Raw genomic sequence first — 23,769 nt, 5'->3', positions numbered from 1 at the left:
AGTTTTTGAACTACTTGAGAAATAATTCTCTACCAAAATCAGCAGGCGGAAGTGCAAAGAAACAACTGTTTGCAGCTTGCAGCTCTCTCTCTGTCTCTTGTTGACTGTCTTTTCACTTCCCCATTGTTTCTACTCTGTCTGTGGATTGGGGATGAAAGTTCTATTTACAACCAAGAAAAGCAAGCAGGCTAAGAAACTGAACTAAGTAACATGTTCTGTCTGTCTGTCAATTGATTTCCTCCGCTCTGTTTCAGGACGATGGACAGGGTACCTCACCTACAGCTAAGCAACATGCAAATGTATCCTGGCCAGTAGTTTGGTTGTTTTGCTATTTTTCCATAGATACATAAAGCTTAAATGGGGGTGGCAGAAAATACAGCTGAGGGGACTCAGCCCCCCTATGACCCCTCATGGTGCCGGGCCTGGCAACACACCTGGAATGGGCTATCAAGGTGCACTCAGAGCCTGGTTTCTTTCTCTTTTTATACAACATGGGCATGAAATGAGCTGCAAAATACCATTACCTTTAAAGGTCTTATACAAAGTGCCCACAGGGAAACATATTGCTGTTCTACATAATCCCTGACTTAGGTGGAATGTGTTATGGGTATCCCTGGTACGGCCTCTTCTTCTACTATTTCCCATGTGTTGCTTTTGTGTTTTGTATGTGAAACTTTTATGTGAAACTGCTGATGCTGCCGTCTTGACTAGGATTTCCTGATTGACAACATCTTGTATCTTGATGAGACCCTCCTGGATAAATAAAGGATACATAAAAATAAAATAAATAGGCTACCAGATTTCTGTAGCCAAAACCAAACCATTTCAGATTCTCCCCTCTGGTAGACATCACACAGCACTGTGTGCCAAAACAGCCAAACACAAGGACACATGTCATATGGAATAAATCATCCTTGTGATGTCTGACCAACATTCCTGCTCAATAACCCTGAAATACCAAAAATTTACTTGACCTACTTTCAAATACTATTACAGTTAAATAAACACATTGTACACTACTACTACTACTAATGATAATTTTGTGCTGTATCTCAGACAAAAGAAGCAATTAGATTTTTTTTATTTCATTTTGATGTCAAACATGGCATTTTAATAAGATAAACACAACTGAAAATGAGTCCTAAAAATGAGGTTTTCATCTTTATTGCAACGTTTGAATTTCTTGCAAGACAAAAAGTGGCATAACTACATATCTCATGCTTCTCATTTGTTTGTTCAGTGACATCAGTATAATTACATTAATTTCAGACTACTTGCAGTGCACAGTACAATATTTTTGTAAAGTAAAAAAAAGTGTAGCCATAGCTGCATTTTCACTCAGCTTTAAGTGTATCTACGGTTGAGGTCGTTGATCCTGCGCAGTGCCTCTTGGTTGCGGATGGTCTTGTGCACTGTGATGAGGAAAGGGAAGGCGGAGGGCAGCTCCACCCTCTGGCTCAGCTTCTGGTGGCCCCAGTGGAGGCACCGCAGCCTCTCAGCCAGGTCCCGTCTGCCTGCTCGCTCCAGTCCATCCTGCAGCAGCTTGGTCTTATTGGGCTTGTCCCATGACTTTTCATACCTGTGAATACAGAAGGACAGTGATGTCAATGATAGGTATACAGAGGGTACAGTCATTGTTAAAGTGCATAAGCCAGTTTGAACAGGTGGGTTCTGAGAAGGGATTTGAAGGATGTTATGCTGTCAGGCTGTTGAATGTGTGGGGGTAGGGAGTTCCTGAGCGTGGGGGCAGTGCAGCTGAAAGCCCTAGCACCCATAGTGCTGAGACGTGAGGTGGAAAAGGTCAGGAGACCACCAGAGAAAGAGCGCAGGGAGCAGGAGGGGGTGTACTCCTGGAGGAGGTCAGAGAGATAGGTGGGGGCTACGTTGCAGAGGGCTTTGAAGGTGAGCAGAGGGTTTTGTAATCAATCCAGTACTGAACAGGGAGCCAGTGTAGTTGGATCCTTATATGCTTATCCTTATATGAATAATCTCCCCCATATATTGAAGCATTATGTCAGCATAGGGACATGTTGAGGGTCCAGTGTGCAGGATTTAGGGGGATATATTGGCAGAAATGGAATATAATGTAAATATGTTGTCGTAAGTGTATAATCACCTGAAAATAAGAATCACTGTGTTTTCGTTACCTTAGCATGAGCTGTTTATATCTACGTAGGGAGCGGGTCCTCGTCTACAGAGTCTGCCATGTTGCACTGCTTCTACAGTAGCCCAGAATGGACAAACTAAACACACAGGGCCATCCACGTTTTTGCATCAGCCACCTTAGTTAGCAGCCCCTCTACAACATGCAGTATGAGTCTCACTCCGAAGTCGTCAAAATCCGGCGCTTGGGCAGCAACTTGTGGCATCAGGAACCAATGAAAAAAGGCATCCTTTATCATCGGCATGATACAGAGCCAGTCACTGTTATAGTTAAATGGCACTTGGCAGCGTCAGGGGGAAACACAGCGGGTCAATCTTCACTCCAGAGAGCGGCGCTCAAACCCTGGGTTGTTTTCCTGTCAAAACGTACATGTATTTTGAAAGAAGACAATGTATGTAACAGGCTGAAGTTGACACAGCGTCCCAGAACGTCAACAACCAACGCACCCAGGGTACCTTTCATGTCATATCCGGACGTTGAAAGTCCATGACCAAACCTCAATATGTGACAAGGTCGGAGTGAGAATATGTTGGTTTGTTTTTGAGAGGAAGAGACCTCTGTGGATAATTCAGTTTTACAACAAAACCTCAACATCTGGATATTGATCTTGAAGTTGAAGAAGAAAGGTAAACACATATCAGCAGGTGCATGTCTTGGATGAGCCATATAGCATTGGAGAAACATGAATTCATAACATGGTCCTGCTTTATTCAGTGTTTTTACCAGTTTAAATCAACATGTCTGTTTGTTTTGGAGGAGAAGACCTGCTCCTGATAAAAACCTCATTAACAATGAACACTGAAAGAACCTGGAGAAATTTCACACATGCACACACACTTACCAGCTTTCCAACATGGTCCTGGCCTGGACACTCTTCTCAGTAGATTTGGTGTGGAACCGCCCAACCTCAGTTCTGTTGAAGCCGAGCTCATACGCCAAAACTGTCCACTCAAAACCAAGCTGGGTGGAAATCTCCTGCAGCGTCTTCAGGTTAATTACAGCATCCTACAAAACAAAACAACATGCAAAGTCACCTAAAGATAAATGTATTTAAATTACAGTATTAATGAAATATTTTACTGATGGGAGCAAAAACAGATTACAGATCACATACCTCTTGGGCTTTGTTGGGCATTATCTCAAATTCCAACAGATCAGCAGAGCGAGTCACCCTCTAATTAACTGTCTTTATAAACCTTATTAAACAAAGATCTTGTAAGAAGCACTTCTCGCACAGATATCACTGACTGCTGTATAATAAACATACATTCACAGACAAAAATATAGCAGGCAGAGATCTGAATCACTCACCCTGAGGTACAGTGTGTCAAAAATGAGCGTGGTTTGAGTGTTACTGGGGAGATTCATCAACACACTACTCTGTTAAACATTAGTCACTTTGACTCCAGAGTCCCTTGGGGAGTTAACAGTCGTCTGGTCAGACCAGGTAAACAAGTGTACTGTGCTGACATTAGAGTGAAATCATCATTAGATCTGCATGTTCTCCCCATGTCAGCGTGGGTTTTCTCTGGGTACTCCAGCTTCCTCCCACAGCCCAAAGACATGCAGGTTAATTGGTGAATGGTGGTCTGTCTCTATGTGTCAGCCCTGTAATAGTCTGGTGACCTGTCCAGGGTGTACCCCGCCTCTTGCCCAGTGTTAGCTGGGATAACCATATTAAGACAGACAGAAAGATATTTTGAAAGGCTTTTATTCACTTTAAAAATTCACCTCCTCTTTAAATTCTTGTCATCCATAAAAAGCATCAGGGCTCTTTGTGCAATATCATTGCAGCGATTTTGTTTATCAAAGAACATTAAAAATCTCTGCTCTTATGTAAACAATAATGGAAAGAAAAGATAATGTGTGTGCACTTACTTTAGCGAAGAAACAAAGCAAATTACCTTAATGTATTAATCATTATTCTGATCAAAGTGCTGTGAGGTTTAGCCAATAAATATAACATGACTTACACTACTTTTTAAACAGGCACAGGATGTAACAAAACTTCCAGGTTCAACTTTATATCTGACACCACAGTCCGACAAAAATCAATAATTGCAAAATTAGTCATAAGAAATCATTAAAAGCATGTACAAAAGCATGGGCTATTCTTTTCTAAGCTTTCAACTGGAGAGAAATTTTCATTCTGTCGAATGAAAGCCTTAACTATCCACAATGACAAATCAAAAAACACATATCAAAGAAGATCCAATTCACATTTAACAGCTGATTATCAGAATATTGCCAGGTTGTTTCGTAACGAGTCAGTCTGTGTTTTTAGCAGGTAGTAATGTAAAGATCCAGCCTGCTGGACCAGCGCTGTTCTCAGTGTCTGCCCTGTCCTTCAGTGAAGGGTAGTGCCCTTTAGAAATGTTAACAGTCACTCTGTCTTGGGTCGCAGCCCAAAACTGGGCCCTCCTGACGGCAACACTTTAAATCAGTTGGATCCCATGCAGCGTTACCCTGTGCACCTCTTGAACTTCAGTTTATTTGGGTTCAGTAGCAGCCGTCTTTCCAGCTGCCATCCCTCAGGGCGCTCAGGGCAGCCAGGCTCTTTGGAGGAGTCAGCAAACTGCACACAGACAGAAACAAGTTGATTAAACACCTATATTTAAAAGATGCACTACCCCCCTAAAGTATCATAGACAGACTGGTTTAGTTTCCCTTTCGAAGTCTGACCTTAAACTGCAGCACCTCCCTCAGGACGATCAGTGTAAATATTTAAACATGTGTCCCAGTTTCATACTACATTTTTTCATTTGGTCTATAAAACATCAGAAATCAATGAAAAATCTCCATCTCAATATCCCACAGCACAAGATGACATTATTAAATGTCTTATTTTGTTCGAGCGACAGCTCAAAAGCCCAAAATATTTAATTTACGATAATGTAATACCAAGGAAAGCAGCAAATTCTCACAGATGAAAATCTGAAACAATCAAATGTTTAACACTGTTGCTCAAAGAACGACTTAAAAAAAAATCAATGATCAAAATAGTTGTTATTTGTGTTTTTTTTATCAAAATGATGAGTTGATTAATCAACTGATAATACAGAATGCACTATATATTACTCTACATTGTATACTGTCACATATTTAACGTATTACTGTATTACTAATTATATAATAATTATAATGAATTTATTTTTGTAGCACTTATCTAAACAAGGTTACAAAGTGCTTGACAAAGTGCATGAAAATAAGACAACAATAACAATACAATATTCAAAAAAGAAATTAAGAGCTAAGAAAAATAGCTAAGAAAAATATGAAAATATGTTTAAGCAAGTAATGTACTAGCCAGGCAGCGGTATTATATACAGTAAATATCGAGCACGGCCCCACTTTGGAGAAGCACGCGGGAGTACCAACAGAGAAGCCAAGCAATGTTCTGCTGTGGACAGGGGCAGCAGCAATATGTAGTGTAGTCTCCTACAACAGGTCCGACCCAAAAATATCAATATTAGTTTAGGTGTGCACTGTATTGAGAATACTTTCACTGCTATACTTTGCCGCCAGACAGGGGTTTCCCTGTGAGATACTGAGGTTGTTATATTGCTGTCTTCAAAGCCAGACTCCACTCAGAAAAACAGTAATTTAACATCACTGAACACAGGAGCTGCTGTTGTAACCTTGCCTCGATCAGTTTGTTTGTTTGTTTGTGTTATTGCTTGACTTTGGTGTTAAAATGGCTTTTTTGGATTCACCAAAGTTACACTGTAACACAAACCAACCACCTTATTGAGGCAGCGGTAGACCAGCAGCTCCTGTGTTCAGCGAGCTTAAATTACTGTTTTTGTCAATGGAGTCTGGTGGCTTTGACGAGAGCATGAGAGCTAATGCTGTTAACAGCTTCCCTCACAAATTGGGCCGTCTGACAGTAAGGTAAAGCAGTAAAAATATTCTAAATATAATGCACACTTAACATGATATTGTTTTTTTTTAGGTAGGACTTTTTTCATGTGGCTAAAATACATTTTGCTGCTGCCCCCGTCCACAAGAGTGCAATGCTTACCTTCTACTCCTGCCAGCTTTTCAAACTGGGGTCATGCCGACTGACATCTACAGCTTGTAATACACTGACTATGGATAAGTGCCTCGAACAACCCCACCTCAGAAGATCTGAACTATCCCAGCTTTGTGTTGGTCCTTCCTTTCTTTTGTGCATTGCATTGTGGGAGAACAGTACACACAGAAATGAAGGGTCCTTTCGTACTCATACTGTTTTAAGTACACTTGTCAGTTTTCTTGTATGAACACACTGCAAACTAAAACTTGTTTAAAATTAGTATGCAGTATGGAATTTGGGACACAGCTCCTAACCCAGTTTCAAAATGCATCATGCTTCCAGGTTTTGCAGACTGAGTCATATTAATGGTCCAGTTTGTAGGATTTAGTGGGATTTATGGGAGAAATGGTGAATAATATTCATAACTATGTTTTCATTAATTTATAATCACCTGAAATAAGAATCGTCATGTTTTTGTTAACTTATAATGAGCCATTTTTTATCTACATACAGAGTGGGTGTTCTTCCATGGACTCCACCATGTTGTTTTTAAGGTGGCCCAGAATGGACACACCAAACGCTAGCTCAAGATATGGCCATTTGCATTTTCATGTCAGCCATCGTAGTTCTGCTACACGCTTGGCACACAGGAGAAGTCTTAATTGGTTGTAATCTGCAACCTGACCACTAAATTCTACACACTAGACCTTTACACACACTAGTCAGTATATCTGCCCTCACCTGCGTGTGGGTTGGGTGATTTTGCTTGCACGTGGAATTCCACCTGTTCCCACAAAGGACGCCGGGCGAGGAAGAGAGCTGCGGGTGACAGCTGCTTGGTTGGCGCTGGCTTTTAGGGGCTGTGGTACCAAACTGCTGCTGGGTTTGAGGGGCTGAGGCAGCGCAGCACTGCTGGGGATGGAGTGTAGACTGACGGAGCTGGACAGCGAGGTGGAGGTGGGGCCCTGCTGCACCGTGGGGCTCACGTAGGCTGTGGCTTTTAGCGGGTGTCGGGGAGTGGTGGGGAAGTTCCCTACGCTCTGGACTCGCTGGCTGAGCTGGCCTGGGGAGGGAACTGAAACAGCGAGAGGGTTGTTAGATGAAAGAAAGTCTAACATCAGTGACAGAACTGCAATTACTGAATTTGAAACTGCCATGCGATCAGAAAACAGAGATCCACATTTACTCATGAATAAAAATGAGCCGGCTGATTTATTCATAGACCTGAGGAAGAGAGTCTTACTGGAGGACTGGAGTCGTGCAAGCCCACTGGAAGAGTCAAAGCTCTGGCTGCTCCGGAGGGAGGATATCATTGGCAAAGAGGAGGGGCTGTGGGAGGGTGGGTTGACGGGGGATGCCAAACACGGAATGCTGGGAACACTGGGCATGCTGGGAGCTCGGATCAGGTTGGGCATGCTTCTCCGTAGCTTGTCTATGCAACCACATCAACAAACCACATCAGGTATTGTAGGCATCAACTCCAGTGGAGCTTTGGAAGTTTTTCACTCACAGTTCCAACATTAAAAAATACATTTTCACAGTTTTAACCCTGTGTCCTGGTGTTAACTGGTTACGGGCTTATTTAGACTTAATAGGCTATTACCTTTATTCAAATATGTTTTGCTGTTCTAAGGATTTGATTAAAATCCCTCTTGTCACTTTACACCGCTCAAATATTCCATTTTACTAGAAAATACCTCACAGCACAGACTGTACCGGGACTTTAAAGAAATAGTTTGACATTTGAGGGAATACGAAAGTCACTACTTCTGGCACATAAATAATCCAGCAAATAACCTGTTATACCACAGCTTGTAATTTTTAAAGGGAAAAAGAGATGACTGGTCACTCTGTATAATCAAACGTAGATCAAAGCATCATGTCAGCCCCGGATCTCTCTCAGTTTGTTGATCTCTTCGCAGCTTATAATTCGGTCTGTGCACAGTATTTGAAGGAAACATGTAGGACAGACTTTGGCATCACAGTTGGTGATGAAACCCGGGAAACTTACCCCCCTCCATAAACTCTGGACACCAACTTTATTCAGTTTAAAGTAGGCTGCCCTACTCCTGTGCTAAATCACACTCCTTTTATGCCTCAGTCCACTTTCTCCAAAATGTAAATCAGCAGAGGGCACCTTGGGCTACCTCTTCTGGTCTAGCCTCAAGCTAAATAAGTTCTGGTCAGATATCTTTAAGTGCTTCTCAGAAGTATATAACTGTGATATTACACCAGAGCCATGCACTGGCATCTTGGGCGGACCCTGACATCTATCAGCTTTGTTGGACTTGCAACAAAAGACAATATGACGGGACTCTGACTGTCAGAAAACAGATTACTCCCAGTTGCTGCCCCAAGCAAGGGAGTTCAAGTATCTCGGGGTCTTGTTCACAAGTGAGGATGGAATGGAGCGTGAGATGGATCGGCGGTTTGGTGCGGCATCTGCAGAGATGCAGTCATACGCCTGACCATTGTGGTGAAGAGGGAGCTGAGCCAGAAGGCAAAGCTTTCGATTTACTGGTCCATCTACATCCCAACCCTCACCTATGGTCATGAGCTCTGGGTAGCGACTGAAAGAATGAGGTCGCTGATACAGACATCCGGAGGGAGCTCAGAGTAGAGCTGCTGCTCCTTCATGTCGAAAGGGCTCAGTTGAGGTGTTTCTGGCCTCTGATGAGGATGCCTCCTGGGTGCCTCCTGTTAGAGGCGTGTCGGGCACATCCAACTGGTAGGAGGCCCCCGGAGCAGACCCAGAACACACTGAAGAGATTACATATCTCGTCTGGCCTGGGTGTGCTTTGGGATCTCCCAGGAGGAGCTGCAAAGTGTTGCTGGGGAGAGGGACGTTTGGGGTGCTTTGCTCAGCCTGCTGCCCCCTCGACCTGGCTTTGTATAAGCGGTTGAAAATGAATGGCTGGATGTCCTGACCATAAGTAACTGATGTTGGTTCGTGTTTTTTTCCCTCAACTTTGGTTATTGTAAAAATGATTTTAAATTTAGTTCCAAGTGTCATTAAAAAGTTTTTAAAAAGTCTTAAATCTACCTTGCCTCATGCTGCAGGAACCCGGCATCTAACTAGTGATGAGGCAGCAAATGTTTTTAAAATCACTCCTTCTGACTTAAACTCAAAAAATGTGTGGCATGTGAACATTTTAATAGGGATAAAAATTCAAATATGCACCACTAAATGACAACCTGTCATGCAATTGGTAGAACAGAGCAAACTGACACACTGACCCCAAACTGAGGGTGCTTTTTAGATCCCGTAACCAAGAGCGCTCTAAATCCTCCTTGGCACACACTGAAACTGTCTGGTCAGAAATTAAGGACGTCTTGAACGTGGTGATTCTGTCAAGATGCTGTCAGTCTGAAGTGGGACACTTTATATCTCAACATGTGTAGCCACAATGTTATTTAGGTGGACATTTAGTGATCTTACAACTGCATGTGGGCTATGGATTCATTAAACACTCACCTGTGCTATTCCTGTACGCTGTTTGTGTGTCTGTGCTCAGGCTGGAGGGTCCAGAGTACTGGGAGAGTCCACTGAGTGAAAACTGAGGTGTGATCGAGCTGCGTCTGCAGTCTCTGATACTGGAGAAAGTGTGAGAGTGGGGCAGGCTGCCCCGCTGCATAGACCCCGTGCGGAACAGTCGAGGCTGGGGAGGAGGGAGCTGGTCGTAACCCTCGTCTTCCTCGTCCTCCTCTTCCAGATCCATCTCGCTGCGCCTGAGGGAGTGTAAGGAGAAGCTGGAGCTGCGACGGCTGGCTGTGGCGGTTTGTGAGGTAGAGGCGTAGTCCTGTCGGAGACCTACAGCAGGGACAGATCAATGCTTTTATCTGTGGAAAATCTCAAACTCGTGGAGTATATGATACATTCTCACTCATCCATTATTCAGGGAATGTATCGGCAGACCAGACGGATATGTTTCTCCTGAAATCTCATGCATAATTAAACAACACACATCAAGATATTACTGTCAACTCAGGTTTAACTGCTCAAAGGTCAAACGTTTATCTTGTGCCAGCCCTGCACCAAATGATTGTTCAAGCTATTTCACTGCCGCAGAGAAATTTCCAGTGTTGGAGTAAAATCATTTACCTCAGTTGTGGCACGCTACTGTGAGCTTGACTGCGTGGTTCAAGGTGGTCATTAATCAGTGCGAGCTGGCTAAAGTCATTCTTTTTCATAATTGTAAGATTTTAGTCTTGGCTCACACAAACACTGAAGTTCAATGATGTGAACATTGTCAACAACCGTTACCTGTGCTCTCTACAGCGACAAACAAAGAGCAGCAACCTGGGGAGCCTATTTTTGTAAGAAATCGTAATTCTTGAAACCATTTGCCTCTCACTCCCAAGGTTTTCAAAGCAACATTCATGCTTCAAACCTCAGGTCATTTTTCACAAAGTATGTATTTTGTTTTCTGTGGCTGTAGTTTCCCCCCTGTATTGTCTACAAGACATTTAGATGTAGATGTGACTGACTCACTCTCCTCCTGAATCCGTGCCATGACCTCCACGTCTGTCATGTCCTGCAGTTTGTAGCTCATAGAGATGGAGTCGTCCTCCAGCTCTGACGCACCCACCTCGCTGTCCAGGGAAGACTGGGGGCTGACAGCCGCATGCCGGCGACCTACATCTGAAAACACACACAGGAGAGCCACATCTGTTTTCCACTGTGAAAAGTTGTGGATGTTACCAATGGTACTGTTCCATACGGTCCCCATTTTTGGTCCCCCCTCTGTTGGGGTACCTAGCACACAGATCTGGTACTAAAAGGTGGAGCTGTGAACACTGCAGTCTGTCGATTGTCAATAGAGGACAGTCACTCTGCTCAGGGCTGAGTTGTGTGTTGTAACGGTCTAGGTACCATGACTGAAGGGTTTTGGTCCCAAAGGTACCATACCGAAAGTGGTACTGGGGCTTGAGACTTAAGACTAAAACCTGGCAAGGATCTTTACACATATTACATCTTAGAATTGTACTTAACTCCTTTGCTGTACATGACCTAAACTTCAGATTTCAGAACAGTCCAACTGCTTTGATTTTAACAATATGTGATACAGGCGCTCGACACATATTTCCATACAAATGTGACATTTAAGTGTAGATAACCACTACAGATGGATGCTGACTCACACCAGATACAACCGCAGAAATGAATGACAGAGTAGAGAGCACATATTGACAGTGAGGTCTTACTGTGGAGAGCGGAGTTTGATAGGAAGGTGGGTGCTCTGTCACCGAGGCTGCAGCTGGCCCTGAGTGGGAGAGTCGGCTGGAGAAAAGACTGAGCAGGTGATGGCAAAGGAGCTTGAAAGGAGAGAAACACACAGAAATTTCAATCATGTGATGCCCTTAACATGAAAATCAAAGCTCAACCGAAACTCACTGACATTTGTGTTGGTATAAAATATGGATGGACAGGCTTCTGGTGGAGCTCGCTTGTCTCCATCTGTCCGAGGGTATGGCCTGATAATCTCTACCCCGGAATCTGCTGTAATCTGATTTTAAACTGCAAGTAACAGGTTGTTTAAGAATCTGGGTTATGTTTATACCGAGAGCTACAAAAGTATTTTGGAAGCAACAGAAGGTTTTGGCTCGGCGTTCTTATTACTTTGGATTTGAAATGGAGCAATGAGTTTAAGGAAAGAGTTGGTTTGATTTGAGCAATGAAGATCGTTATGTCTAAAGTTTAATTGACTTTAAATCTCAGGGCAAAATGTGAAATAATTAGCCTTCATTTGAACATCCTGTGAGCATTTCTGTTGTTTTGTTTGGTTAGATTTTGGAATGAGGGCAGCAGCAGTCTGAGGGTTAGAAAAGCAGGCTTGAGTCCCCACACTGGCAGGATAAAACTGGGTGGGGAAAAAGAGGCCAACAGATCAGACTGTGGCTGTGCTGAGCAGTTCGGAGGTGTGACTGTGTGAATGTGGAGAGGGACTTTCCAAAAAAAAGACAGCACTTACTGAAACTACCCTGGTTAAACAAAAATTTACAAGACTAAGAGTCACCAACAATACTAGCAGCAGTGTGAGGCTTTGGAGCTCCCTAAAAACTTGGTATGCAGAACAAAAGTCCTGAACATTTTTGGTTTGATGACAATGAGAAGCTGGACTGAGTGGCAAAATATGGGCGAGTTTTATTTCTGAAGCTTGAAAAATCAGGCAAATTAGACCAGTGGTTCCCAACTGGTCCAGCCACACGGGGTCCAGATTCCTCCATAGTCATTTGTTCAAGGGCCAAACAATTCAGTGTATTCAGCATCATACTTGTGTGTGGCCATGTCGTTGAGCTAGTTTGCCGTCTCTATATGTAGCTTTCCGTTAGTCACTCACTCTCCAGCAGGAAACAGCACTTCAGAGTAAAAGCTCTGTGCCGGAAACTCACTGCACTTCAAAATAAAGTGTGTTTTTTAATGAATGGACCCAGGACCCACCAGTTGGCAACCATTGATCTAGACTGAATAACACACATTCAGTATTAGGTTAGTTCAGTGGCACAAGGTAGTTAATATGGGCCCTAGTGCACGCTATTGTGCATATGTCAAAAACGTGACATTGGTTAACATCAACATACATATTTCCCAGCAATCATCACTGCATATCTGTATGTAACAAAAAATACCAAAGAAAATTAAAAAATATTACTTTAACAATTTTGATAGTTGCTATATTTTTATACAATATTTCACGTATGGAATAGTTGATTTCAGTCATTACCATCATATATTAATTAGCATTTTTTTGTGTGTTACCTAGAATGTTTATATTTATGATTATTATTGTTGTTGTGAAAATCTGTGTATGTTCCTATGTTGTATGTGATGATGATGACTGAATAAAACATACTACTACTACTATTTACAGTTATATAATAAGCAGCATGTCAGCGTGGGTTTTCTACAGGTACTCCAGCTTCCTCCCATAGTCCAAAGACATACAGGTTAACTGGTGACTCTAAATTGCCCATACACAATTTTAAGGGAGTCCTGTGAGGCTATATTAAATTTCAAAATCATTTTAAAACTCCACTTATAAGTTCACTGACTCAATTAAATGTTGCAGTACTAAAACAAATGCCAAAATCAGCAGATATGTGTTAAAGAAATAGACACCCATCTCAAGGTATGGGATCTACAGACAACAATGAATGAACTTAAGGCCAGTCATCCCGATTAAGCCACAAAACAGATTAGTAACCATTAGCCTCTAACAGCACTAGATAAATACTGAAACTTGTGACATCTATACACAATCCTCAGAAGCCTATCAGAAGTTAGAGTGACTCTTCAGTGGTTAGCAGTTAGTTATATGCATGTGTACAGTAGTACATGTTTGTGTTACCTGGGGACTCGGTTAGTGCAGCAGGTTTAGTGTAAGGCAGGACGGGGCAGCTGAGGGTGGAGAGCCCCTCTATGCAGCTGTAGGGACGGACGGAGGAGACTCCTCGCCACCGCTTAGCTGGACACAAGATTGCAGCGAAGGACATGTTAGTCTGATTGCTTTATCACGTGAAACACACACATACAAACACACTCACACACATAAAGCACAATGATGACTCTAACACACTCTGGCCAAATGTTAATCTGCTCTTTACAGATCAGTATTGATGTTTTAAATGATTGGGTCACGGCTCGGACAGAAGAGGCTGATACAGTAAGATGAGGTTTAGCTTACCACTGCAGCTTATTGGGCTAAACTGCAGGGTTTTTTTTGGAGGGATCTTGGGATAAGCAGGGATTGTGCATGTAGGCTACAACCCATTCCCAAAATCAGAATTAGATCTACTATGGTCCACTTTGGGGTGAGGAGGTCACATTTATACAGCCTAAATTTGACTTTTTTTCTGCTGTATTAATCTCATGACAACCTTGTCATAACATATATTTTATTAGCAGTTTATATGTTGTAACTAATGGCTTTAAATAATTGATTTAAACATAGTTAATTTAGTTTATAGATCAGTAGGGTGAGTGAAACACTGATATGCAAAGCAGGATTGATTTTGGCTTTGTCTGTCAGCTCAAATAATGTCTTATTAATAACTTATCAACTATCTATAATTGACAATTAAAGCAATTAGTTACAACTTATAAACTCTTTACAAAGTAGCCTATGCCTCATTGGAAAGTGGTACTCTGCTTTTTCACCAAGTAAAAGAATACCTAGTCCACAAAATGATCATTTGTATATCAAGTGTAAACATGTTTGTCTGACTGAAATCGCACAAAACTGAATTTCTCAAAAGACCTAAAGTGGCCTTGACGCTCTGCACATGCTCCACAGTTTCTGCCCCGGAAGTCGAAAGCATTAAACAGAAGAAGAAGCTGGTAACAACACTGCGAAATCAACATTGTAACGGACAAGATGTACAAGAACTGTAAAGCTGTCCACCATGATACCAGTTTCTAACCACAGCTAACTTGTTTGTCCATTGTTTGGTCTGATGTAATAGGTCAACCGTAAAAATGTCCAATACTAACAAGCTGAAAGGGGGCATATCGACACCTATCGTAGTTGGACATCGGTCTATAAATCAGTTCCCCTCCTGTGCTTGACAGTAGTCCAGTTAAATGACCTAGTTGAGTTATAACTGTAGCTTCACTTAACTGAGCATGTAAACGTACTGACTGGGTGAGTAATTGATATACAAATAATCATTTTCTGGGTGAAGCATTCCTTTAATGCTGGTTAGCAGTGAGTAAATGTGGCCTGAAGTGACATGACTGACATTAGATAATGTTTGTAAATACTGAGTTGACCCCCTCTGATTGGTAGTCAGGGGCGCACACACCTGACAGAGTGGCGCATTTGGCATTCCTGACACAATTAGGCTCAACCGCTTCTGGATAAAACTCGCATTCACAGCAAGTTGCACAAACAAAAGCAACTGGAGCTCAGAGACAAGGATGTATTCATGACCCAGAGGAGGAGAGCCAACCTTCTCTGAATACAGCTTTTTAGAGAGAGGAGAGGACCTTGAACCGTACACACACTCTCTAATGAACATCCAAACAAACACTAACAAATCTGCATCATTGAATCACAGTTTGGACACAACAAATCCACAGTGTAAGGATGACTGATCTCAGAAACACCTCGTTTTAAATATGAAAATCAAAGCACACACACAGGCACATACACACGGTCTATAGTCATGCGTGCAGCAGTACAAGAGTCTCTTGTACAGGCTGTTTGAGCAGCGAGCGCTGAGAAAATCTGCCTCAAAAACCCAGTTAATGTAAGCATGGTTTCTATAGCAACCATATCCCCGTGCACGAGGGTAGGAACTGTAAAAGCACCAAATCGAAAAAACTGTGTCAAGCAGCCAAATGTCACTAAGTAGCACACTAGTATCCTGGTTGTGAAGGGCTCTTGTAAAGTATCCTGGTGAAGTGTTACTGCATATAAATATCACATAGACTCAAACGAACAATATGCTGAGAAGCATGTAGAGGCTGTATCCAGGTCTGCCGTGAGCGCAGGTGCGTCCTCAGCTTGTTATTTTTAGTCAGAAAACAACAAAATATGGTGGTAAATTATGTAACAATAGTCTACGTGCTAAAATGAAAAATGAAAGTAGGAGTATAGCTTTGCTCTCCACAGCTGATGATAAGATGGAGAAGGAAACCCCTGTTATAAGCGAAAGTGGATTCATCCTTAACTGCTGAGGTGACTCAGACGGTGCAGAGATTTACCAGTTTACTGTGTGAAGTGGATGAGTCAAAGACTGCAACACCACAGATGGACCATCAGTCACCTGGATATGTTACAATAATGTATTCAAGGAGCTGAATAACCATGTAAATGTGGCAGTATATTATAAACATGATCAAAACCAGGACAAGACTCAAAGCCAGGACACTAGTGTGCCTGTAAAAGTTCTGTGTAAGACACATTTCCTAAAGAGAGGTATTCATCAAGGTTGGATATAAGCAGGAAATTTTTATTTTTAGATGACTAATGTTGGTTTCGTGGTAAAGTTTATGGACTTAAATGGATTCTTGCGTGAACAATTGTGCTACATTTAAATTTAAAGGAACAGTTAGCATTGTGAGAAATACCATTATTTGCTTTCTTGACAAGAGTTAAGGCCTTACACATCAGGTTTTTTTTTCATATCTTTTTAGTACTGTTGTTTTGACCCTGAGTACTTTCACACAGAACATGAATATTACATGGCGAAAAAGTGTTTTTTTGGAATAAGGTCAAATTTCCCAAGCTTTCGCACCACAAACAAAGGCATCAGCAAATCAGATTGTATGGAACAACGGACGTCATGTCTTGGTTTGAGTGCTGAACTACTACTTTTAAGGGTACCGGTCAAATTACGTTTTTAATGCCAAGTACTGATTTACTTTATATCCTAAAGACTCAGACAACTTTATCAATCCCACCAGGGGCAATTTGTTTGAAAAAAAAATGCTGAGGAGTTCAGTGGAATAAAGGAATCTATAAACAATAAAAATTAATAGGCATATTATCGTAAAAGAGATAAAAAAACAATATAAACAAAAATCTACAGAGAATTTAAAGACGAATAGCAGAGGGAATAAAAGATTTTAATGACAGTTTTACAAGCAGGTAAAGCGTAACAACACCCTGACAGCAACAGAGAAAATTCATCTGCAAGAACATGTCCAGAAGAAGCTGAAATAGTTCTGGCTTTCTGGAGGATTTGTTGAGTGCAACAATGGGTGAGAACACTGGGTTTAGATAAGAAATGGAAATGCCGCGAAGCACCCCGAAGCCTGAAAGCACAGCTACAGAGCTCTAAGGCCAGAAATGGAGCTTCATGAAGCCACCAAGGTGGCAGAAACGCCCCGAAGCCGGAACGTGTCTGCTTCCCAGTTTCTGCGTCTGGTGTATTTCATTTTCTGTATTGTTTTAGTAACAGCTTAATAGCATTGCGAGCAAATACGAGTTTAGAAAAGAGCAGAGGAGCGTTTTATTCTTCAAAAATTATTTTTTGTTATAACAGAAAAACTTAAGCACTGAAAAAACGGTAACAGGGGTACCAGTACCAAATTTAAGGTACCCCAACCAATACCAACAACGACGGATGGACCTGTTGCAACTGTTTCAAACTCGCACCGCTTGCAGTATGAGTATGATATGAAATACTTGTGTGTAAAGGCTGATAAGAAGGTTAATGCCTGTACATTAAATATGAAGCTGGAGCTCGCAGCCAGTTGTCTTAACTAAGCATAAAAACTACAAACAAGGGGAAACAGCTAGCCTGGCTCTATCAGATAGTAAAAAAAATCCACCTTAGAACAAAGGAATACTCCGCACATCTATTTCCAAATGGGTGCGTAGGAGAAGGATGGGCAGAACACAGCTTGCAGAGAAACCGCACACCGTTCAACTTGCAAAAATGATGATTTTGATGCTGTAACGTTTTGGTAACTAGACCTTCATTAGGCAAACCTAACAAAACCCACCTACTAGCACCTCTAAAGCTACAAACATCAAAGTGTTAAGATGATCAATTTGTGGCTTTAAGGGCTTATATGGAATATTTATTCTCTGGCAGCAGTGACTTCCTGGATTTGTTACTGGTTGCCTCTCAGGCCAGCTGATTCCCCCTGTTTCCCATCTTTATGCTAAGCTAGCATAATCTGCTGCTGGCTTCAGCTACATTCAGCGCAAAAAACATGAGAGCGGTATCTTCTCATCTAACTCTTGGCAAGAATGTGAAAGGTATTCCTTTTAATTTTTCTGTTTTGAATTGTTACAACATTCCTATGAAAAGTCACAGATGGAGCAAACATGTAGAACTACTTGTTGGTGGCACATTTTAACAGTGATACTTTGACTACGGCTTTTTAATCCTTTCTATGCTGCTCTACAATGTTTCCCACTTAACACAGCGTAAAGCCATCCAACAGCACAGCATGAGTTCCTCCAAATGGAATTGTTGTTTTCTATATCGGCAGAGAAGCAGCAAATCCCTTAAACTGATCTTAATTGTTCTCTGGAGACACTGATATGTGTAAACGGGAGTCCTTCCAACTACCACAGAAAACAATCCATCTGTGGGAAGTTGGCTGACGCACTTAAACCCCCATAAATTTACAGAGAGCGAGTTAAACAGTCAAATGGTTAGAAACGACGGGGCCACGTGCAGAGAAGTGCTCCCACGGCTCAGAGGCTGAGGCTGAAATCCTGCTGCACGTGGAGACATTTTGTGAGTGAAGTGTGTCAGGGCTTATGATCACATGTCAGCAGGCAGAGAGACAGATGTCCAGATGTGGCTGCAGATGAAAGGATAATCTGAGCGGTAAACACACATTACCTTGGTCCAGTCTGTGGCAGAGGGTCATTCTCGCCAGCTCCACCTCGGGCCCCGGGTGGTCCAGTACCTGCCTGCACCACTGAAGAGGACTGAGGATGCTCTCGCCCTGCAGCTTGGCTTTGGGACCCACGTACAGCCTGCAACACACAGCACAACCCACAATTCAGTCCTGACACCTTTACAACACAACACGTATTGATACCGTGCCGCAAGAGATGAAGTTAAATGAACAGGAGGCTGCTTCACTGTAAATCTCAAGATCTGGAGGGACGAGTTTTACAGTGGCAACATTTCTCATATGAAAGCAAAGCATGATTTTACAAAGGTACACCCATGGCGGTGTACAAGGAGTGATTTTCATAAAACCTAAACGCCAATACACCCTAAAAGTTGCCACAAAGAGCAACTGCCATTTTACTGGCAACAACATGAGCTGTGAAACCAAGTGTATAATAAAAATTCAAGGGGTGACAGCTTCATTCGGAGCAGTGATGTATGGTATGTGTGTACGTGACTGCTGTAGTCAGGCACAGGAAGACAGTATCTCTTCTCACTGTGTGTGGTGGAGACTTGTAGCACTGAGACAATCAGTCAGTTAACAGATAAGATAGTCAACACAGGATTAATCAGCAGCTGTTTGGATAATGGGTTAATCACTTCTGTCAATTTTTATCCAACTGATTTAACCTCTGCTTTCAGCCTTTGGATTATTGCTGAAAATAAGATCCATTGCAAACAAACGTTTAGGATACTTACATGTTTTATTCAGCAAGATAATCTTCAAAAATAAACCCAACTTTTACTATTTCTGAAGCCCAAATGCAGGAAGTAAAAAGCTAACATTAATGGACTGCACTTGTATAGCTCTTCTCTAGTCTTCCGACCACTCAAAGTGCTTTTACACAATATGTAACACTCACACACACAGTCACACGCTGGTGGCCAAGGCTACTGTACATGGTGCCACCTGCTGCTCAGTACCCATTCGTCACACTCACTGATGGTACAGCCATCAGGACTAATTTGGGGTTCAGTATCTTGCCCAAGGACTGGAGGAGCTGGGGATCAAACCGCTGAACTTCTGATTAGTGGAAGACCCGCTTTACCTCCGAGCCACAGTCGCCCCCATTAGGCTATAAACAAACTACACCATGGTCACATGATTTAACATCCCTACCATAATGAGGCTGTAAAGTCATGGCTGGCATGATATGATTCTGTAGTCTTAGCATCCTCCTTTTTTAAGACACATAAAAGCTTCAAAATTCACAAGTGGGGTATTTCCTGAAATAATTTATATTGTAGAACAAAACGTCAAAGTCTCTTTAGCTTGTGTTAAACCACAGACTTTATTTCAGGCATTTTACCAAAATCCTGTTTAAAGAAACCCATTGACTTTGAGACAAGGGAACCAGGAGTGCTAAAATGCTAACTCATTTCTGGATTCATTCCTTGGACACTCTATTGGAATATCCTAACAGGATGCAAGTGACGTAGCGCTGCCGTTTTGAGCTGACCTTTTGTTGGATGCCATGTTTCTATTAATTTATGTTGCTCTCTTTGAGAGCTCTGCCATGGACGAGGAACAGTTGATTCCTGAAGTTGAAATGAGGAGTTATCTATAACTCCTCATTTATCTAGATTGTGGATATTGTAATATCATAAGTGTTTTCTTTTCATGGTTTAAAGGCTATGTTAAAGTGATAAGAATGTTCTAGCTCAGGGGTAGGCAACCTGCGGCTCTGGTGCCACATGTGGCTCTTTAGGCCCTCTCCAGTGGCTCCCTGTAGCTTTGACGAAGAAAATTTTATGGAAATGAATAATGTTTTTTTTTTTTACGTTTTAATTTCTATACATCAATGTTGTCGACCTAAAGAAATTCGTACATTCTCCAATTGTAAAAAATGTGAAGCCTCGATACCAAATTAAAAATGTTTCAACATTTCATCAACTAACGTGCGGAATATATCTACTGCCTGGCACCTCTTCCTTGAAATTTTGCCGAATCTCAATAGCAGTGGCTAGTCTTGATTCTTCCAAGCTGCTGAGGTTACGGATGCCAAATCCATAAAAGTAAATGTCTTGGAATAAAATAGAGAATTTAGCAGCACATGGACAGATTAGTTTGCTTTCACTGCCAATTCGGACAAAGTTAAAGAACCAAATAGGAGCCACCTTGTAGTAAAACATGAATATACGCTCATTTAGACTATTAGTAACCTATCAGCTAGATTTAATAGACTGTTTTACCTTCATTAAAAGGCTCAAATATGTTTTGCGGCTCCACAGAGATTTTTTATGATTAGTATTTTTGGTCAAAGGTTGCCAACCCGTTATAATATTACATCCACATTACTAATGATCCCATCCATCCATTATCAACTGCTTATCTGAAGTTGGGTCGAGCAAAGCATTCCAGACGTCCCTCTCCCCAACAACGCTCTCTAGTTTCTCCTGGGAAACCCCAAGGTGTTCCCAGGCAAGATGAGATATGTAATCCCTCCAGCATGTTCTGGGTCTGCCCCGGGGCCTCCTACCAGTGGGACGCACCAAGGAGGCATCCTGATCAGATGCCCGAACCACCTCAATTGAGTCCTTTCGACACGAAGGAGCAGCGGCTCTACTCCGAGCTCCCTCTGAATGTCCAAGGTCCTTACCCTATCTCAAAGTCTGAGCCCAGCCACCGTGTTTACCAATGATCAAAAATCTAAATATTTTGTGAAAGCACCAATAACCAACCCAACAAAACTGGCGCAACATCGACATTGAGATATTTAGTTTAAAATATTGTGGTATTTTATTAACTCCAATTCACCCTGCACTAATCAAGACTGAAAATCATCAGAAATGTGTACCTTAGCAAGACAAAATACGAAAGAAATGGAGTTTATCTCCTGGAAACTGGATCTGGCTTTTATCAGGAACATATCTGACCACTAAATAAAGATGATAAAACAAGGTAACTGATTCTAAATTTTGCTGATAATGACATAATAAATCAATACACCACATACATAGGAGTGTGTGACCATGACACACTGGGTTGTAGAGAAACTGATGTGTCACCTCTGTGCCCACATAAAAGAATATAAGCCAAGCAGAGCTGACTCTTTATTCAACAACTAGGCCATGATGTGACACTGACTTCAGGGTCAGTTTAGTTATGTTAAATGGAGTGAGGATATGCACCGGTGCTACATTCAGCTGTGTGCTACATTTTCCACATCATCACATCAGATACATAAAGCTGGTAGCGCTTCAGTAGTCAGCATGCCAGTGTGTGAGCTACCAAGTCAGCAGATACAGAGCCTCAGCCTGGGGCTGAACACTATACACAAAGCCGAGCTGTTTGATCACAGGCTGAAGGGGGTCATTGTTTCTAATTTCATCCCAGTGCTGTCTAACCCTGAGCAGATACCTATGCTGCTGCATGCACACAGCATTCAGCTTGTGTCAGATCTGTTTTTGTTCTTCTTCTTACTGTAAAGTCTCTGTGAATGCTGGTGTCTGCAGGTCTACTCCACCAGGAGGGGAATCAATATTATAATCAATAAGAGGATACATGGCAGGGTTGCATTACACATAATGTCACAAAACTGTGGCTAGTTCACAGTCCTGTGGCCTGGATGGTCACAGAGACACGAGCACTGATTTATCACAGCAGTAGAGTGGGTAATATAAACAGAGGGGTTACCAGCTATCAGGCTCCACGACAGGGAGCACGATGTTGAGGTCCAAAATTTCAACCTCATCCAAAACAGTTGTGCCTCCAGCGGCGACGCCGTCCTCCCCAGCGACGTCAGGAGACACCGAGCTCGGCTGGAAATAGGCGAACGGCTCCTCCGGTGAACCTCGGGGTCCGGAGGCGCACGGATGCGTCTGTGTCGGACTCGAAATGCCATATTTAGCGGGGAAATGGTCCGTCGGACACGGCGTGCCAACGTGCAGACACGACAACGAGGTCTGGAGATGAGGGCCGATGGAGCAATTGTTTACAGCGTTCGCTCTGGTCCGCAATTGTTCGTTTTGCTTCTCCAATTTTCGGACCAATTCCTGTAGCTTCAACACCTCCAGCTCCGCGTTCGTGATTTTATTGTTGCCATTGACGTCTGCCATCATCTGGGGGTTCAACACCTCTGCTTCCATTTGGTAGAAAGCACATTGAGAGGGGCAGAGAAAGCACGGCCTGCCTGCCTGCAGAGGGTCCTATTCAATTCAGAGAGGGTGTCCAGATTCCCCCGTTTAAAGCTACTACACACACACACACACACACACACACACACAAACACACACACACACTGATGCTGCTGCTGCTGCTGCTGGGATGATTGCACAGCCTCCATCTGATTGGTCAACAGCTTGGAGTTCAACTCCCATCACACCACCGCTGAGGAAGTGTTTATTATGGACACATACACAGTGCATAGAAAGAGCATCTGTGTCTCCATGACTTTTACACGTTTTATTTATTTTTAAATGTCTCTTATTACAGGTTGAATCACAGTGGATGTAATCTGTTTGGGGTTTTTTTGCAATACAAAGTACAAACCATAGACTGTACATAAAGATATAAATATACACAGCACACCCCTTTATTAAGAAAGCCAGGGATAACTTTTATAAATACTGAGTCAAAGTCCTACCAACATATCCCTTCCCCAGACACACATGAGGTCTCTAAAATGTTTTATATAGTTGAATTAAAATAAATAAATATTAAAAACAAAATATAAAATAAAATAAAACGAAAATTAGAAATTATTCACATTCAATTGTATTTTCTATTTTTTTTCCCCAAATGAACATCCAAATGCTCTGTCAAAGATGTCTTAATGGAGGAATATTAAATCATTTTTCATTTATTTAAGAAGCAAAAAGAAATTAAATGTTAAATTGAGTCTAAAATACTGTACCCAGCCTAAAAAATACTTATCAAAACAATATTCTTTAGGGAAATAAATCTTTTATAAAATGATAAGAATTTGAATAGTTAAACCAACTAGTATTTCTGGTGCTGACTAGCGAGGATAGCAATGTTTAGCCTAATCAATATGTCGACTAATCAGACACATCCTTACACTTAAAAAAATAATCCACTGGTTCAACTTAAGAAAATTAAGTCAACAATTTGCATTCATCTTTTTAAGTAGTTCCAACTCTGGCCTTATTGAGTAGTCTTTCATAATCCGACAACCCAATTAGTTTAGTACAACCAATTGCTTTAACATCGAAAAGCTTAATTATTTATTTATATTAGTATTTTTTATATTTATATAATAAATGG

General features: G+C 41.9%; 2 protein-coding genes across 3 annotated transcripts; both read right to left on the bottom strand.

Moving 5' to 3' along the window:
• Positions 1-1,148: 1,148 nt before the first annotated feature.
• On the bottom strand, positions 1,149-3,518 carry LOC117251818 (uncharacterized). The gene is made up of 4 exons (XM_033618379.2): positions 3,476-3,518; positions 3,279-3,360; positions 3,006-3,169; positions 1,149-1,579 (listed from the first exon to the last, which is right to left on the bottom strand). The coding sequence occupies exons 2-4, from the start codon at positions 3,297-3,299 to the stop codon at positions 1,345-1,347; spliced, it is 420 nt and encodes a 139-aa protein (XP_033474270.1). The 5' UTR covers positions 3,300-3,360; positions 3,476-3,518; the 3' UTR covers positions 1,149-1,344.
• Positions 3,519-3,862: 344 nt separating this feature from the next.
• slain1a (SLAIN motif family, member 1a) lies at positions 3,863-22,819 on the bottom strand. Of its 2 annotated transcripts, XM_033615598.2 has the most exons (9): positions 22,180-22,819; positions 18,486-18,622; positions 13,529-13,645; positions 11,385-11,495; positions 10,672-10,821; positions 9,655-9,990; positions 7,423-7,611; positions 6,921-7,254; positions 3,863-4,739 (listed from the first exon to the last, which is right to left on the bottom strand). In XM_033615598.2, exons 1-9 carry the CDS (start codon positions 22,629-22,631, stop codon positions 4,664-4,666), a joined length of 1,902 nt encoding a protein of 633 aa, XP_033471489.2. In that variant the 5' UTR covers positions 22,632-22,819; the 3' UTR covers positions 3,863-4,663. The 2 variants fall into 2 exon arrangements, with proteins under 2 accessions (XP_033471489.2, XP_033471499.2); XM_033615608.2 differs by lacking the exon at positions 13,529-13,645.
• Between the last annotated feature and the right edge of the window lie 950 nt (positions 22,820-23,769).

The sequence above is a fragment of the Epinephelus lanceolatus genome, chromosome 14 (genome assembly GCF_041903045.1).
Source record: "Epinephelus lanceolatus isolate andai-2023 chromosome 14, ASM4190304v1, whole genome shotgun sequence".
Classification (NCBI taxonomy): Eukaryota; Metazoa; Chordata; class Actinopteri; order Perciformes; family Serranidae; genus Epinephelus; species Epinephelus lanceolatus.
Note: the sequence above shows the minus strand (reverse complement) of the source record. Positions and strands in the feature narration are given on the sequence as shown.

Coding starts and splice junctions, on each gene's coding strand:
- LOC117251818 (XM_033618379.2), bottom strand. CDS start 3,299: ATGCCCAACAAAGCCCAAGAG. Junction 3,170..3,278: donor TGCCCAACAAAGCCCAAGAG/GTATGTGATCTG, acceptor TTTGTTTTGTAG/GATGCTGTAATTAACCTGAA. Junction 1,580..3,005: donor AGGACCATGTTGGAAAGCTG/GTAAGTGTGTGT, acceptor CTGTATTCACAG/GTATGAAAAGTCATGGGACA.
- slain1a (XM_033615598.2), bottom strand. CDS start 22,631: ATGGAAGCAGAGGTGTTGAACCCCCAGATGATGGCAGACGTCAATGGC. Junction 13,646..18,485: donor CTGCCACAGACTGGACCAAG/GTAATGTGTGTT, acceptor TCTTGTGTCCAG/CTAAGCGGTGGCGAGGAGTC. Junction 7,612..9,654: donor AGCGTACAGGAATAGCACAG/GTGAGTGTTTAA, acceptor GTGGTTGCATAG/ACAAGCTACGGAGAAGCATG.